Source organism: Hemibagrus wyckioides, linkage group LG15 (genome assembly GCF_019097595.1).
Source record: "Hemibagrus wyckioides isolate EC202008001 linkage group LG15, SWU_Hwy_1.0, whole genome shotgun sequence".
Lineage (NCBI taxonomy): Eukaryota > Metazoa > Chordata > Actinopteri > Siluriformes > Bagridae > Hemibagrus > Hemibagrus wyckioides.
This window is the reverse complement of record NC_080724.1, coordinates 6,907,596-6,925,291: the sequence shown is the minus strand read 5'-3', so window position 1 is coordinate 6,925,291 and position 17,696 is coordinate 6,907,596. Positions and strand designations below refer to the sequence as shown.

Sequence of the window (17,696 nt, the reverse complement as noted above, 5' to 3'; positions counted from 1 at the left end):
ACCTCATTAGCTGAGAATAAAGCCAAGCAAAACTGAGCTGCTGTACATCCCTGGAAATGAATCCCCCTGCCTGGACAACTCTCAGACAATCTGTCACTGCCTGGAACCTTAGTATAGTCCTGGACAACCAGCTACTCTTCAAATCACTGAACTGACACAGTCATGCAGGTTTCTCCTTTAAAACTACAGGAGGATCTGGCCGTTGCTATCCACAGAGGCCACTCAGGGACTTGTTCAGTCCCTTGTCAATTGGAGACTAGATTACTGCAATTACCTGCTGGCAAGTCTACCCCAGCATACCATCTGACCCCTGCAACTGATCTTCTCAAGTTTTCCCTACTGCTACCTTCTCACTACTGGCTTCCTATAGCTTCCCCACTTCAGATTGCCAAAAATGGCCAGCATCCAATTACTTTAAAGCTCTTAGCGCACCATGCTTCCTCAGAGCCTCATGCACTACTTGACTGGACCCACCATCTCTCATGGGAGAAGGACAACATGAATCTAGGCTCTTCTTTGTCCTGGCACCCAGATAGTAGAATATGACACTGGTTGTCCTTAAACAAACATTATCTTAGGGAGTTATTCCTTGCACTGTTGTCTCTTTTTTCAAGGTGGAGCAATGTCTCTTCCTGGAAATGCATCCCCATGTCAATATCTTGTGATCTGTCTAGATATCTTTCGGATCTCACAATCTTTCAATGCCTGGAATCTTCCTGGACAAACAGCTACTCTTCTTGCCTCACTTTATCGCTAAACTGAATCGGTCATGCAGGATACTCCTTTAAAACAACAGGAGGATCTAGCCATTTCTATCCACTTTAACTAGGCAGAACGTAATATGAATTTAAAACAGAATTTAATCATATAGAGAGTCAATCAGTACAAATTTGTAAGCTGAAATTCTGTCAAGGTGGACTAAACACAAAGGATTATACAGCACTGCCTCTTCCACCCACCCTTTCACTACATGTGTTAGTTATATAAGGCATTATTAACACAGGGCAAGACTGAGTAATCCTCTAGATCAGTGGCATATGCTCCATTCCTATGAATTGTTTTGAACTGTTGGGGTAACCCAAGTTCGAGAAAATGAATAAATGAATGAATGAATGAATGTTCTTGTAAACAAGTAGCAAAACATCACACTTCTAATTTTTTACTTATATTAGCTGAGAGACCCGTAATCTCTAATACTACATTTCAAAATATTTTGTTACAAAAAAAATTGTGTGGTAATTCCTGTTTCCTTGCCAAGTACCAATACCAATTAAGTCACCTTGTAAAAATGAGCACCTAACACTCTGTCCAGTTTTGTCACATACACTTTAAAGCACACTTAAATTCTTTTTTTGCATATCTCAGCTTTGAAAGTTGGGGTCAGAGCAGAGGGTCAGCCATGACACAGCACCCCTGGGGCAGAGAGGGTTAAGGGCCCTTCTCAGGGGGTGAGCAGAGGCAGCTTGGCAGTGCTGCACCCCAACCATCTGATCAACAACCCAGAGCCTTGAGCTACCACCCTAATTCTTTTCATTCCATCAAATCACCAGCAGCTCTCTTCCAGAGAATCTCTTCCTAATTTCATCAGCAGTGTTATGTAATGTGAAAGTAACACATGGACCAAGATAGTCATGGATTTGTTGTTGCCAAGTTCGCAAGGGACACTGTTCAGTGTGTTGGTTAAATGTGTTTTGTTTGCACAAAACTCAGCCTTTATGAGTAAGTCGGTGAGGTGAAACAAATAACTAATTATAATACAGTATTCCAGTGCAATCCCATTCAGGTTCAATGCATTTTATCAGTCTTCCAGGAATTCACTGCTGCTTGGGTAGTGTTGCCAGTTGGATCTGAAGTTCTGCCATCATTATTTCATTACCTCACATTCCCCATAGTGCCACATGTTTTGCAAGCCAATGTGGCAGGCTATGCTTAGCTGGCAGTGGTGACTCAAGTGGTTAAGGGTCTGGGTTGTTGCTTGGAAGGTCTGGGTTCAAACCCCAGTGCTGCCACTGTTAGGCAACTGAGCAAGGCCCTTAACCATCTCTGCTCCAGTGCTGCCATATCATAGCTGCCCCTTTGCTCTGACCCCAACTTCCTCAAATGTGATACATGAAGAAAAGTTTTCAGCTGTGCTGTAAGGTATGTGTGGTGATAAAGGCTTCTTCTTCTTCTTCATGAATGCTGATCACACAGCTACATCAGCCTGTTCCACTAATGAGTCGACTGGCCTCTGAACCATCATTGTTGTCACTCTGGCAATTGTTCAGCTATGCTGAGTTGAAGATACAGCTTCAGTTTCACTATGGCAACCTTAATGTGAGCACTGCTTCTGAGCCTCGCTTCTGCTTTACACTCTGGTGATCTGAGCAATCTGATGGCATGCTATCAGTGCTCCATGCCAGTGTGAGATAATTATTCAAGTGAATAGAGAATGAGAAGCAGCCACTGAGAATACATTTGAGGCCATCTGCATGTGAGACAGCTGTACTAACCACCTCTGAGTTGCATTGCTAACAGCTTTTGCATTTGTCTCATGCCCGCTGCCAAATTCGCTTCGTTCCAACATTTTAAAGGCAATCACACTTCCCATTCCTGGGGCCTGAGCAGCTGAGTCTTCTGCTTATTTTTGTTCCTGCCGTGACAAGGCACCAAAGACTTGCTTAACGTTTTCTTTCTAGAGGGCTCCAAAGCAATGTATGCTGTTCGCCTCACTCCCTGCTGTGAAAACACAGCATTTGAAGAAAAAACAGCAGAATGTAATATCCTGTCTGCTTTTTCATAAAGTATGAAGTTTACCAATTCACTATTAGTTATGAATTTCTAATTTATGTCACAAACAACTGAAGACATGCCTGTTCTTATTAAACCATGGCAACAACAGTAATATGTTAAAACACTAGAATTACCATCACCCTTGTATGTCAGAGCAAGTTCAAATCTAACGATGACTTGGCCATGTGTGGCCAGGAGCCAAGGAAGCAAAATTATGCATGCTCTCAGGGTGGGAGGGATGGTATACTCTCTCCCCTGTCAATCTCAGCCAAACTAGCAAATCATGGGTGCCTGTGAGCTCCTCTGTGCAGAAGTGGGCTTATAGTGCTCTGTTACAGATTGTGATGCAGCATGAGTAGCAGTTCAAAAAGATGCAGTATATGTTATACTTATGCCTTCATCCTCCATGATAGCTAGCTGTAGGATAGGCGAGAGTTGGCTCTTAGGTGGTAACTGGCAGGTAATGAAAATGGGTGGGGTGGAATGTCATTCTAAATGAACAAAAACTATTACAATGGCCAAAAATAATAATTATATTTTAACAATTTCTTCCTAAAGCTCTAAGTGCGTAATGGAGAAAGCTGCACATTCATTCACGGAAATTTAAATAGGAGAGTGTCCACATGGAACATCAACAACCATCTCCATTCACATCATTAAAACAGAAGTATCTAGAGAACTCCATATTTAGTTTCCATTCTCCCTTCCTTGGCAACATCAAACATACACATTTGTAATTAACATGTCACATGGGTTTATTCCATTTACACCTACAGCAACCTCACTAGAGACACTGCTTCTCCAGGATGTTGATGTTTGCATAGGAAATCCTACTGAGATCCTGCTGAGATGCTTTTTGCATTGCTGGGTGAATGTCCACATTATCTCCACTGTTTCCATGATAAGCTTTAGAATCACCATAATGCTGACTAGGAGTATGAATGAATGAATGAATGAATGAATGAATGAATGAATATTATAGCTCAAAGATCACTGTTCTGGGTAGAGTGAGCATCACAATGAATACTCTCTCTACTAGTAAAAACACCATCTTTACCATGGTTTGTGAAAGCATAGAGACGGTATATTTGCATGTCTCTAGAGACAAACAAGATTAGGAACACCTATGCTGCCATCAGTAAAATGGCATGATACAGTAATCCTGATTGACTGCAGAAGTTAATATGCTGTCTGAACCTGTGCCAACTCAACTGTTCGTCCCTGCTCACCTTCCTTTACTGACAGTAATGTATGGCCTAAATGATCAGTGCCTAGATAAAAGTGCTTTTTTTATTTGAAAAAATAATTATCTGGGCAGCAGAGTTGTGCACTGGGTAGTACTTTTTCCTCAGCTTCAGGGTCCCTGATTCTATACTGAGCTTGGGGTGCTATCTTTATGGAGTAACATGGTCTATTTGTGTCCATATAGGTTTCCTAAAGGTTACTTGCTTTTCAACCTGGGTCTGAATGAGTAAGTTGTGTGAATAGTGCCCTGCAGTGGACTGGCATCCTAGGCATCCTATTCAGGGTGTATTCCTGTCTCATACCCAGTGTTCCTGGGATAGGTTCAAAATCTGCTGTGACTGTCTGTCTGTCTCTCTTTCTCTTTCGCTATTCTCCCTTCAGCTTCTGATGTCCTACTTCTGTTTGAAGTACCCTTCAACTAGAGGCCACTTGCTGCTGGGGATGACCCTGCATGTATAACCTAAAGATACATCACACACGGCATATAGTACCACTTCTGGGCAACTATGAAGTTGGCTTTGGACTGTTTTGGATGGTCTCCTTTAGTGAACAGTTGATAACTTCCTGGTTACGTATTTATACTTTTTGACCATACAGTACACAGTTATAGAAGATAAATTATTTATAACCACACATTGATGCATCTGGTGTCACCCACATGAGAACGGGTTGCCTTTTTGAGTTTGGGTCCTTTCGAGGTTTCCACCTCATATCGTCTTAGGGAGTTTTACCTTGCTACCATTGCATGTGGCTTCCTCATTAGGGATAAAATTAAAACTGATAATTTGCATTCTGAATTTACAGAATTCTATAAAGCTGGTAAATGTCCATTGATTTAAGCGCTATACAAATAAACTTGAATTGAATGAAGCAGTTATTCATGATAAAAGAAAGAAAGAAAGAAAGAAAGAAAGAAAGAAAGAAAGAAAGAAAGGAAGGAAGGAAGGAAGGAAGGAAGGAAGGAAGGAAGGAATGAATGAATGAATGAATGAATGAATGAATGAATGAATGAAAGAAAGAAAGAAAGAAAGCTGACATAAGGAACGGTAACATAATTCTGAAGTTCACTCTCACTGAATGGTATGAAAATGTCTTGCAACACACAGCTCCGTAAGCCTTAAACACTAACAGGTTGGTGCAAGCGAACACACCTGAGAGAGTGATGCACTTTTTCCCCATCACCCCTCCCCTCCCAGTCTCTGCCCTCTTTTATGTCCCTGCCTTCCAACGAGACAGTCTGTCCGAAGCTTTTTGCAGGAGAGCCAGACCAGAGCAACTCATACCCCCTGGGCTGTAGGTAAGTTAAAAGCTTCACATAAGCTTCTTTCCGCTTCATTCATGAAGCAGTGGCACTCGCGCGAGCTGCAAGCTAGAATAAAAGCGTCTCTTCAACATTGTTCACCATAACGCACGGTTTTCCGATTATTGTTTTTACCGTAATAGCTTTTTCACTAGAGCACATAAAGGGAAATTTGTGGGTAAAAACTCGTGAGTCTCGCTTGCTGTATTGTACACTACTGTACACGGTCATGCGCTCCCGTTGCGCGCAGCGGCGTGTCCCATGTTCGTGTCGCTGAGATCAGCGCATCAGTTGCTCCGGTTTTCTCGCGCTGTCCTCTCTCCCTGCTGTCCCTGTTGTCCCTGTCTACCTGTACTAAACTGTGCTAACACCTGGAGCTCTCGCATACCAGAAGGTAAGATCGATTAAATAAAAAGGGTAATTTAGGAATGCACACATCAATAGTAGTAGTGAATACATACACACTCATACATACATTTAAATTTGCTATTTAATCTATATGTATGTATGTGTGTGTTATATCTAAATACTTTCACATAGGGACAAAGGGATATAAAAGTGTACAGATTTATGATTTTGAAGTTTTGGAGGTTCTGTGTGTTAAACTTTACATCATGTCATAAAGAGAGAAAGAGAAAACATATATGCAGTGTTAGATTACGCTTAACGTTGTTTGGCTCACATGTAGATTTGTCTAAATAAGAACATCTAATAGGATTTTTGTTTTCAGGTAACCCAGTTCCAGCCTATTCATTTACTTACTGATAAACAAAAAAAGAAAAGAAGAATAAAAAAACATGTATGTGTTTCCACAATATTGCATCTCTTTAATGTCCATACTGTTATTATGCATAGGCTATTTGCGTTTGATGTCCTGACTTTGACCTCTTGAACCGTGTGGGTTAATTCCTTTGGGGTTAAGTGAATCAAGATTCTTTACTCTGTTATATAAGAGAAAAGAGGCCAAGCCTTTAGACAGACCAGGATTTCTGATTGACTTTTAATCCTTTCCAGTTCTTTCAAGTGTAGATAGGCTAACCTATTTCCATCCCCAATGAGTTTATTTTTCCTGCACTTCATAGTGTACCTTCGGCCAACCTGAAAGAAACAGGTGTGACAAAAAACATGTTCGCGCAACATGTACTTCATTAATATAGCTGATTTAAGCATTATTCTTTAGGGTGTGTTTATATATAATAATGAAGGTGAATTTGGACTTGGCATATTAATAAAAAATGCAAATAAGATACTAATGGGCAGGAGCTTGTTTTGAGGCTTATTCACAACAATTTTATAAATCAGATGCAGATTTCTTCATACTTCATTCTTTGGGCTTATTTCTGTACATGCACATTTCTAATTGACGAATAAATACCAGCGTCTTAGAGATGACAGCTAGCTGATGAGTAGTCTTCCAAGACTGATTGCTTCCTATTTCTGTGGCTTTCACCTCACTCTTGAACATGAATGTGCCTCGAGAAATTATAGAACAAAACGTTATTTAACAGTAAGACTTAAGGAGTCAGCATTTAACCACACTGTATATTGTACAAAGTGCCTCATGGTTCCTGGAATATTAGGAGTTGTTTCCCCTCCCAACCAACGTATAAATCTGATGCTCTCAGTCTCTGACTTCTCTTCATCTTCTCAAACTGGATAAGTTAGCCTTTGGTATTACTAGGTTAGTATTGACCTCCGAGTCCTATTTCCTGTGTTGTAGAAATCCCTGGAGACGCTTACGCTGAAATGGGTCGCAAAGAGGCCGACTACAATTGGAAGAAGAGCACTGATAACATTCAAGATGTATTTGACTTCATAGAGGTGCTTGGATCGTGAGTACAGTATTTTATTCAGTGTTAGAAGACACATTAGTAATTAAATCATACATTTTTAACAGTTCTATTAACAGGTATATATAGTGTATGGGCTTAATTAGTGCTAGTATTCCACACTGCACACATAACCAGGAGTGTCACTGGTCTATCTCTGACCTGTAATATAGAAACTGTAAGAATCTGTCATGGGACGATGCTTGAATGAGTCCTAGGCAGGGAAAGCTGCATGAGCTTGGGGAAGTCTCTATCTTCAGCTTACACAGACATTTAAAGATTAGTCGTTCATTCACAAGCTTAGCACAAACTTCAACATAGTAATCCATACTGCAAATTCTATTATAGTGACATATCAGACTTACAAATATTATGATAGTAAACCAATAAGATTATTTTTTGATAGGAAAATTAAAGGCTCAAACTGCAAACAACAAAAATATCTACAAAACACATATGAATATATTTTTATTCATTATTGTAAATACATCTGCTCATTTATGTAGTTATCCAATTAGCCAATCATGTGGCAGCAGAACAATGCATAAACTCATGCAGGTACCAGATGGGCTGGTTTGAGTATTTCAGAAACTGCTGATCTTCTGGGATTTTCACACACAACAGTCTCCAGAGTTTACACAGAATCGTAAAAAAACAAATGGAAAATAAAAGACATCCTGTGAGTGGAGGGTCTGCAGGCTGAAACACTTTGTTGATGAGAGAAATCAGACAAGAACCAGACTGGTTTGAGTCTATGAAAACACAAAGAAGCACTTTTTACAACTGTGGTAAGCAGAAAAGCATCTCAAAACACATTAAAGGTGGATGGGCTTCAGGTTCCACTCCTACCAGCCAAGAATGGGAGTCTGAGGCTGTCTTGGGACCGGCTCACCCAAACTGGATAGACAAGAAAATTAGGCTTTTTTTTTCCAGTCTTCAGCTGTCTAGTTCCAGGATCTGTGCCCATGATAACCTCGCCTGATGTAGTTTTCATCTGTTGTAGTTCATCCACCTAAAGGTTCAAGGTTTTGTGCATGGTGAGATGCTTACCACAGTTGTAAAAAAGATTATAAGTATCCTCGCTGTCAGCTTGAACTAATCTGGTGAACAATAAGGCATTTCCACCCAAAGAACTGATGTTTTGCAATTTTTTTTTTTTTTGTGAAAGTCACAAGAGGAGATCAGCAATCAGCAACCCATCTGGCACCAACAACCATGCCACACTTAAAGTCATAAGATCACATTTGTTTTTCATTCTGGTGTTTAATGTGAAAATTTGCTAAAGCTCTTGACTTGTATCTGCATTTTTCTATGCATTGTACTGCTGCCACATGATTGGCTGAATGGATAACAAAGTGGGCGTAAGTGTATACCAAAGACCTCCTCAATACAGCTCCAGATGTTCCATGGACATCTGGAGTGGCTGTGAACCCTACTGGAACCACTGGCTTAGACACAAAAGTAAAAAAGTTGATATTACAGGACATTGAGCAGATGAGTATACACTTAATTAGACTGAGGATTCAGGCTGTTTGTTAATCTGCTCAAGTTTATTTACTGCTCCTGTTGAACTTATCAGATGCATTCATATGGAATGCTGTGTATCTAATTGTCCATGCGTGGTTGTATATATGTATATTGTGCTTGTTCTTACAATTTTTTGCAAAAAGGTAATAAATCACTAGCATTCGCCTCAGAATTACTAATTATATTTCATTGTTTTTGGCACGGAAAGAAACAGCAGTTGTTTTCAACACCCTCTACATTTCCCTCTATTCTCAGAGGCAAACTGTGTGATGTGGAAGGCTGTGATAAGCTGGGCTTATTTAACACAGAGGAATCAGGATCACTTTCAGAACACTTAACTGGATAGAGAGAGTTTTATGTTTATCTATAGGCACTCTAATTGAGTGGGCAGAATGTGTGGAGCAACATTTAATTGGTGAATTACTGTCTTGATCATGAAATTTGGAACAAGCCTTCAGCTAAGCTTAGTAAAAGCGCTAATAGCCAGTGTATCATTTTCCCTTAGCAGCATTTGCATCCATTGCGATCATCCCTGGTGTCTTTGCTGCAAGCTATAAAAATGAAGGCAGTGAGAAATGCTTTGCTCTGAGGGAGCTGACCATTTCCTGTGAGAAAAACAACCTCAACCAAATCCCAGTATCCCTCAACAGAACTTACTCCTGGGGGTGTGCCACTGCAAAATGTGATGCATGAAATTACAACAAATTAGTGGCTACGATTGAGATGTACTGTCATCACAGGCTCACTTTTATAAGCCCTGAGCATTGTGCATAGTTACTGGTCAACTCTTTGCATGTATTAATCTGTCATGGTGCTGAAATATTTTACATATAGCAAGTAATTAAATGAATGCCAAGAACATTTATTAGTATACTGCTATAATTACTGACTGTAGCAAAGTCTGGCTCAAAACTAGCTTTCATAGCTTGTATATTCAGAGATAAAATTGCAGAGGCAGAATTTCAGGAACAGAGAGTGTACTGGCCTCAGAGGAGCTCGGAGGCGGCAATTAAAAGCAATTCTATGATGCTCCATGTTCTTCATAGATGTGTGTGTTTGTGGGGGCGAGCGACAGTGTGAGACAGGCCGTTGCAAGTGGGTGTCCTGCTACAAAGTAGTTTTTAGCCTTAAGAATGTGTTTTATCAGAATATGAAATGAATGTGAAGTGTAAGGATACAGTTCAAGCAGTTTTATATATACCGTACATGGATGTATTACTGAATCAGAATGAATGAAATGAATCTGATCTGTTTGTGTACGTATAGAAACTAGTCACACATTTTTTCCTATATAGTACACTACCAAAAATGATTTCTCAAACACTAAAAAACAAGAAGGATTTGATCCTTTCTTTGAGAGCTCAGTGACCTGTTTGAAGCGCCACACCTGGATACCTGAGCTGTTACTATTTCCGTTGTGTAGGGGATTTTGATGCTTAATCCCCAGCCAGGACATGTATTCCAGGTTGCAGCTTTAAACAGTGTGGAAGGCACAGAGAACAATAAATTAAGCTATTGCTATGGCAATAGCTTAAATGTAACAAAATTAATTGTTGGTTTCTGATTTCCTTCAAACATCAGAGTTCTGATTTTTGATTAATGGAACATACAATTCATTCATAAAAATTCAACTTTTGATACTGATAACAGGTAGATGTTTTCACATGTTCCTGAAGATAATCACTTTGGCTGTTTTCTCACCACTTCCAAATCCTTGCACAAATGGCTCTAGGTGTTATAAAAAAAAACAGATAATGAATATATCACTTTTTGTGAATAAGCAAAAAAAAAGAATATCTTGATGTTTCTCCTCTTCTTAGCAGTGGTTAACTGAACAGCCTTACCCAACTTCCTCTTTCTGTGTGTATATCTCTACTTGTCTCTGTCTCACAGGGGAGCATTCTCTGAGGTGTTCATGGTGAAGGAGAGAAAAACAGGAAAGCTGTTTGCCATTAAGTGTGTGAAGAAAAAGAACAAAAAGGACCACAACTTGGAGAACGAGATTGCAGTGTTAAGGAGGTAAAATGTAAAACAAAAGCCTTCATACATAGGGGACAAAGTATGCCAGCACCAAGCGCTTGTGACTAAATCAGTAGATGTTTGTGGATGTCCAATTCTCGGGTTGGACCTTTTAAGTTTGGCAACACTGACGTGTGTGACATGCTTGCCATTTTTCCTGTTCAAGTCCATCACAACCTTGCAACAGCTTGCAACAGGGGCAATTGTGGCTCAATAGTTAAGGCTCTGGAATACTAATCAGAAGGATGGGGCTATTTTAAAAAAGATATATAAATATAGGTATAATATAAATATGAAATATTAAAAATTCATCATGATTGTTGGTAAAAGTATTGGTTTCACTTATATATGGAGACTTTTGAGACACCTTGTGTGTGTGTGTGTATAAAATTTATATAGAAAATTTATAACATTTGTTTCTCTGTTATAGGATTAAACATGAAAATGTTGTGGGGTTGGAAGATCTCTATGAAAGCCGCACTCATTACTATCTTGTCATGCAGCTGTAAGTAGTATGTTTTTATGTCTACAATCAAGGCAAAAATGTGTTAACTAAGTGTACATTTAGATAGTACTTACAAAATATTGTGGCAGAAAAATATATCAGAATAAAATGTTGTATTTTGTATTGATGAGAGATTAGTTCTGACAGCTCACTTGAATGATCTTGGATGATAACTAACTAACAGTAATACTAGGTATCCTTTAGAAAGGTATCCTGCTCACAAAACAGCTAGCATCCAGCAATTTGTAAACACCCTGCCAGTTGCCTATTTCTTGACTAATGAGTTAAAGGGTTTCGAAGCACCATTGCATTGTTCATTGACTTTACAAATTAGCATTTTATAATGCTTTTATCAGAATACTGCGCATCCCAACCCATACCTTCTATCTACATGCTGTGTATCTTTACTCATAGCAGCTATTATCTGATATTTTTTCTCTTCTTATTTTGACAGCGTTTCAGGAGGTGAGCTGTTTGATCGTATCCTGGACCGGGGAGTGTACTCAGAGAAGGATGCTAGCTTAGTGATAAGACAGGTGCTGGAGGGAGTTAACTACCTGCATAAGAATGGCATAGTACATCGTGATCTCAAGGTACACACACACACACACACACAATTTCACACACACAAAAAAAAAAAAATCTAAGCCTTGTATCATGTCTGCTTCATTTTCTGCTGTAAAGCACAATATCTATTTTTCCTCTAAAGCCTGAGAACTTGTTGTACTACAGTCCAGATGAAAAGTCCAAGATAATGATAAGCGATTTTGGACTTTCAAAGATGGAGGACAAGGGCATCATGTCCACAGCCTGTGGTACCCCAGGCTATGTGGGTAAGTAGACTATATGAGGTTAAAAAAAGAAAAAGACAAAGCTGAAAATACTGTGTAAAGCTTGTGCTAATTATTGATTGTTTGTCTTATAGCTCCAGAGGTGTTAGCTCAGAAGCCCTACAGTAAAGCAGTGGATTGCTGGTCTATTGGAGTCATTACCTACATTCTGTAAGGCAACTATCTTATAATCTTGCTAATTATGTTACTATTATTAAAACTATCTTTACGTTTGAATCTACAATAAACATAATAAAACACAACAGCTTATATATCACACATGGGACCTATTACAGTAGGCAACAGTCTATTGGATGATGGTACTGAAAGATAAAAATAAAGGTCTCTGACTTGTTAAGAGTTTAGATCATGACTTGCATACAGTGTAAGAAACAAGCTGTTTTTGCCATGTCATTGAACCCTAGCCAGGTTAAGCTCTGCTTACCCCTGCAGTGAGGTTGTTGCACTATAGTCGCATGTGAAAGAATTCCCTCTAGTGGAGGAACTGCTAACAGTTCAACAAAGAGACATGCTATGTACTTGTCCTAGAAAAGGAAGCATAGGAAATAAAATAGGAGTGTTACAGCAAAACCACAATTTTTTTTTATATTAATGTTAATATAAAATACATAATAAAAACATATATAAATAGATAATAATCTAGGTCAATGATTTGTCTCTGCAGTCTCTGTGGATATCCTCCGTTTTATGAAGAATCAGAGACTCGTCTTTTCTCGAAGATTATGAAAGCTCAGTATGAGTTTGACTCTCCTTTCTGGGATGACATCTCGGAATCTGGTGAATGTCTTTTCTTTTTTCTGAACGTGGAAATTCAAAGAAACTGCATATATTTATAGATGCATGTATGTATTTAACATTCTGTGCATTTACTGTATTATTTTTTCAGCAAAGGACTTCATCCGAAACATGATGCAGAAGAATCCTAATTTGCGCTACACAACAGAGCAAGCTCTGAGACATCCATGGTAAGATACAAGCGTCTAATAGAAAATGACCGGTCCACTAGTTTGACTGGACAAGACAGTTGCTATTTAGTATAACAGCACTTCTCTGTTTGTATCACTCCACTTGTCTGTGTTTGCTACATAATTTCCAATTCTATCAATTCACTGCTCATGCTTTGACAATGAGCTCTTGAGTTCTCTCTTCACAACACAATTAAAAATATGTTCTGCTTTGGCTTGTGCCTTTGATTTCTATCAATATGTTTAATTTCTGTAATTTACCCATGAGGTATTAAAGCTTCTTATCCTAACTGGGAAGTGACATATTGTTTACATATATGAATACATACTGTATTCATTGAGCTTTCAGACACACTATATTTTCCTGTTTCTTCAGCGTTTCATTCTTCATCTCTACATGTTCCTATTTCTTAAAATTTTGTCGGTGATCCTTGCATGCTAAAAAAAGCCACCAAATCTCTGGTTTGTCCACTTGGATTTAGGGTTATGCTTCTTTGCGTAATTTGTTTGCTTTCACAGCATTACCTTAATATACCAACCAGCTGTATACAAGCTTTATGTCTGTCTTTTACTCCTCCTTCGTGTTATATATCCTTAAGATATTTAAAAAGCATTGTTTAACATTGTGGCCAAAGCCTGTGATACATCAAGAGATTTGTTTCTTGATTTGTTTTCAGGATCATCGGGAAAACCGCCCAAAACCGTGATATCTACCATTCTGTCAGTGTGCAGATCCAGAAGAACTTTGCCAAATCCAAGTGGAAGGTAAAGGCAGCCAGTCTTTTAAGGCTCTGACTGTTTAAAGTTTGCCTTCTCTGCTCTATTTTCACTGGGGCAATTCATCTGATCTCTGGCCTGATTACACAACACAGCTTCAGCAATGACCATTTCATATGCTCAAACACTCATAAATCTGCCCACTGAGTGATATCTACCAGTCTCTTCCTATTTTTAGGAAGACTTTGTGATAAGATGTCTGTTTGTGTATTTCAGCAAGCGTTCAATGCTACAGTGGCCATCAACCACATGAAGAAGCTACAGCTCGCCCATGGTGAGTCCTCGGTCAAACAGAGCCTGAAACAGATTCAGTTGCCTGATATCAAAGTCATTTCAACGTCTCACACTGAAGCAATAGACAACAATCCAATCCATGACAATCAAGAACCCAACGGCAATCTGCCTTGCAGTCATATTACAGTGCCATCTGTTTCCATGGAAACAAAGACTCAGTACCTATTGCCGAAGGTCAGCCATAGTGTTACGCTTACAGTTACTGAGAAGACCAAACACGTGTACCACTCCGAACCAGGAAACCTGAATAGGTACTGAGCTTTATCTGTTTATGCTGATAAAAATGTTGAGCCAATTATAACCACTGTTCATTTTACTATGCTATTCAATGTTATTCTTATGTGATCATAAGAATGATCTACGCCTGTGTTTTTCCAAATCAAATTTCCTCTATGTTCAAGCAAAATTTAGTTTACAGCCATAGGGACATTATATACAGCATTATGATATTTTTAAAAAAAAAAATAGTATTGGCTCATTCTTATTAAACCCAAAGCAGAAATTTTGAGTTGTTTAGTTATTCAGAAATCATTTCGTCCTATTTGCACAGGTATGAGAAGACCAACCACAGTGTGGAGAAAATACAGACCGGTGTCTGCTGTGTCATGTGACTGGCCATTGCAGCATTATGAATGGACTTTAATAGGTACAGCAGATAGATTTATTTCATCTTTATACATTTGGTAGATGCTTTAATAGTAATGACCTATAATTATTAAACTCTTCACTTGTGTATTACTTTTCTCAAGGATGTGCATGTGTTTGCAGATCTGTGACCTGTCTTGAAGCTGGCATGCTTTGGGGTTTTTGCTCCTTTGGGATATGGACTGATACAAGACAGCTGATTTGTTGCTTGTTGGTTTCACCAACGTGTTGGAGTTCAGAAGACTGCCTCCATATTGTCATATCCTCCCACAAATGCATAGACGTGACTGTACATACAACATGTGGAAGATGACATACAGTACCTTCAGAGACCAGAACAACATTCTTAGGCCCCTGGTTGTATTATAGCACAAAGATCTTGTTCCTCAGGACTGATGTAACTCCAGCCCTGTGTATTATATCTATAAAGATCACTCCATTTTATCCAGAACTTGTGTGCTCCATATTACATTCAGAGTATTGGTGATGTGATATTTTTATTATTTATTTCCTAATAGTCTGTGATTTGCTGTCATATTTAACTCTGAATTGTTTAGGCCCTCTGGTTTTTGTCTCAGAGGAAATACTGAATTCATTCAGTAGATTTAATTGCTGGACACAGATGGGGAGACTGTGGTTGGCAAGCAATCCCTCTTAACACTTCATTATAGTAATAATGAGATTTTTTTTTTGCTTAATGTACCTTAGAGCCAAAGTTTATTTTTATAAGAAATATATTATGATTATTATGCAGAATTGTGGATGTTCTTTTATAATAACCTGTCTCAATATACCTACCAACATAACAGAATGTTTTTGATAATAACTGTTTGCCAATGTACCTCCTGAAGTGTGGGCTTTTTGTATATACATTTCTTAAGACTATCATGTGAGACATAATTAATGAATAAGTGTCCTAATATTTCAGGTTTGTGTTGATGTCAACCCTTAAAAAATAAAATAAACTAAAAAAGTTTCACATGTTGTCATGATTATGTGAAAGATGAATATTTTACTTTACTAATTAGACCTTAATGCAAGCACACATATGTACTTAGTATATGTGAAAGTATTTAAAAATAAATTGTTAGTTTTCAACCAGTTTTACAGCTGCAAATTTAAACAGTTTTATAAGGTTTAATTGTTATGAAGAGACAAAGCAGAGCAAGGAGAATTCTACAGGCAAAAAAGGTCAGATCCCAAAGTGACTAGTACATGCTAGACACATGTTCTTTTACTGTTTGTGCAACAATTGATCTAATTTCCATTTGGAAAACTTGTGATGGCTCAGTTCAATTCAAATCCCTCATTATTGTTGTGTTGTATTTGATAAATGTAACATGCAATATGAATGCATGTAATACATGCCATTATTCAGTCCATATTTGGATGGGAAATGCTAGAACTTTCTCCAATGTCTTGCCGAAATGTGTCTTTGACTAAAAATCCTGAAGTAGCAAGGATTTATGTGCGCATTGGGATGGTATTGCTGCAATTTATTGGCCTTCCCAAAAGCAGGGCAAATTGCTGGCAGAGATCAACTAAAACTGCAGCAGGCAAACAAAATCAACTGATCAGCCACTCATCACTCTCAGCAAAGAGGTTCTTGCAGTCCCAAAAATATGTTCTCTGTGTGCCAAAACATCAAGCAAGACAAAGTCTGCCATTGTCTGCATCATCGCTGTCTTTTGTGCATGTTTTAGGATTTTACTTTACATTCCACCTGTTGCTGAGTAGTGGGAAAGGAGCTGCTTGTAATCAGTTTAACTGTGATTCACTTTTCTACCATTGTACCATGTATTTTGACATGCACATAATGAGCAGTAGTTCTAATTCAATCATCTAAAAGTAACTGTGAATTTCTGACCTCTGACTAAAAACACCCAAGAAAACTGCAACTTCATACTTAGAAACCTTAACCCCGAGTTCAGTAAGTGGCATTAAATCAACATGGCTGCTCACAACATCAACAGTAAACCCAGAAGCACTTTTTACTTTAATACGAGTTGTATATGCTGTAAATATAAACACCAATCAACCATAACATTGAAACTACTGACAGGTGAAGTAAATAACATATAAGCAAGTGTACAATACAATATGCAGAGGTTAGTATCTACCAAAAATGTACCAAGGAAGGACAACTGGTGAACTGGCTATACAGGGCCATAGGCACTCAAGGCTCACTGATGCGAGAGGGAAGCTAGCTTGTTGATAACAAATGACAAACATGGAGGTGTCTGTTTGTTCTGACTTTGCATTTCAATGAACGCAAGAATAACTTCAAATTATTACATTCTCTGTGCAGAAATGTGCACAGTTTACACACAAAACTATGCATATGCATGGTTGATAAATGAGACCCCTGGATTACCACCTTGTGCTATTAGTTGTATAGTGATGTGTGACAGATGATTTGTTATAAATACCACCAATATACAGGTACATTAATTATTTTCTAGAACCTTCTTACCAAATGACAAGGAGTTCTAACTCCCAGTAGTGCTGTGCAACACCTCGGAAAAAGTGTACCAACAATGGGCCCAATCTTTTAGTAAAGTTGGTTGTAAATGCTTGTAAAAATTAAACCAAAATTGAAAAGAAATATTGTTGAATTTACAAAAGTTTTAGAAAAGTGAATGCCAATCAACCTGCAAATTACAAAGAGCACACACAGAGCACCACTCATTTCCATGTAGTGAAACGGTCAATCAGGGTAATGCCTGAAAAACAGAAGTGGGATTATTTTGCCCAGATTATTTCCCCTAGATTATCTTCTAGCATATGCCACCAAAAATACTGAATAGGATATAAAATTAATCATAATAAAAAGCAAGTGCTAAATCTTCTTTCAGCTTCAGCGTTTACATGTTTATGTGTAGCCAGACTTTCCTATCCATCACTTGTTCAATGGCCTTTTATTAATTAGTCTTTTAATGAGTTTGTCTTGGTTAGCTTTTTTCTTTT

At 38.4% G+C, this 17,696-nt stretch overlaps 1 protein-coding gene and 1 long non-coding RNA gene across 4 annotated transcripts in view; one reads left to right on the top strand and one right to left on the bottom strand.

The window, feature by feature from the left end:
- Positions 1 to 17,696, bottom strand: part of LOC131365847 (uncharacterized) — a 39,603-nt gene that overhangs the window by 13,446 nt on the left and 8,461 nt on the right. The gene's annotated exons all lie outside the window — the stretch shown is intronic.
- On the top strand, positions 5,179 to 15,706 carry camk1gb (calcium/calmodulin-dependent protein kinase IGb). 3 transcript variants are annotated; one of them, XM_058409733.1, is made up of 13 exons: positions 5,179 to 5,314; positions 7,038 to 7,149; positions 10,567 to 10,692; positions 11,123 to 11,197; positions 11,652 to 11,790; positions 11,907 to 12,030; positions 12,123 to 12,198; positions 12,713 to 12,825; positions 12,935 to 13,013; positions 13,691 to 13,778; positions 14,007 to 14,335; positions 14,635 to 14,730; positions 14,853 to 15,706. In XM_058409733.1, exons 2-12 carry the CDS (start codon positions 7,064 to 7,066, stop codon positions 14,693 to 14,695), a joined length of 1,296 nt encoding a protein of 431 aa, XP_058265716.1. In that variant the 5' UTR covers positions 5,179 to 5,314; positions 7,038 to 7,063; the 3' UTR covers positions 14,696 to 14,730; positions 14,853 to 15,706. The 3 variants fall into 3 exon arrangements, with proteins under 3 accessions (XP_058265716.1, XP_058265715.1, XP_058265714.1); XM_058409732.1 differs by lacking the exon at positions 5,179 to 5,314 and adding an exon at positions 5,363 to 5,711 and having other exon boundaries at positions 14,834 to 15,706; XM_058409731.1 differs by lacking the exon at positions 5,179 to 5,314 and adding an exon at positions 5,364 to 5,711.

What these genes read in the sequence shown, in the direction of transcription:
- camk1gb (XM_058409732.1), top strand. Translation starts at nt 5,579, where the DNA reads ATGTTCGTGTCGCTGAGATCAGCGCATCAGTTGCTCCGGTTTTCTCGC. An exon ending in TAGTACATCGTGATCTCAAG is followed by an intron (nt 11,791 to 11,906) that starts GTACACACACAC and finishes TTTCCTCTAAAG; the next exon opens with CCTGAGAACTTGTTGTACTA. An exon ending in GGAGTCATTACCTACATTCT is followed by an intron (nt 12,199 to 12,712) that starts GTAAGGCAACTA and finishes TTGTCTCTGCAG; the next exon opens with TCTCTGTGGATATCCTCCGT.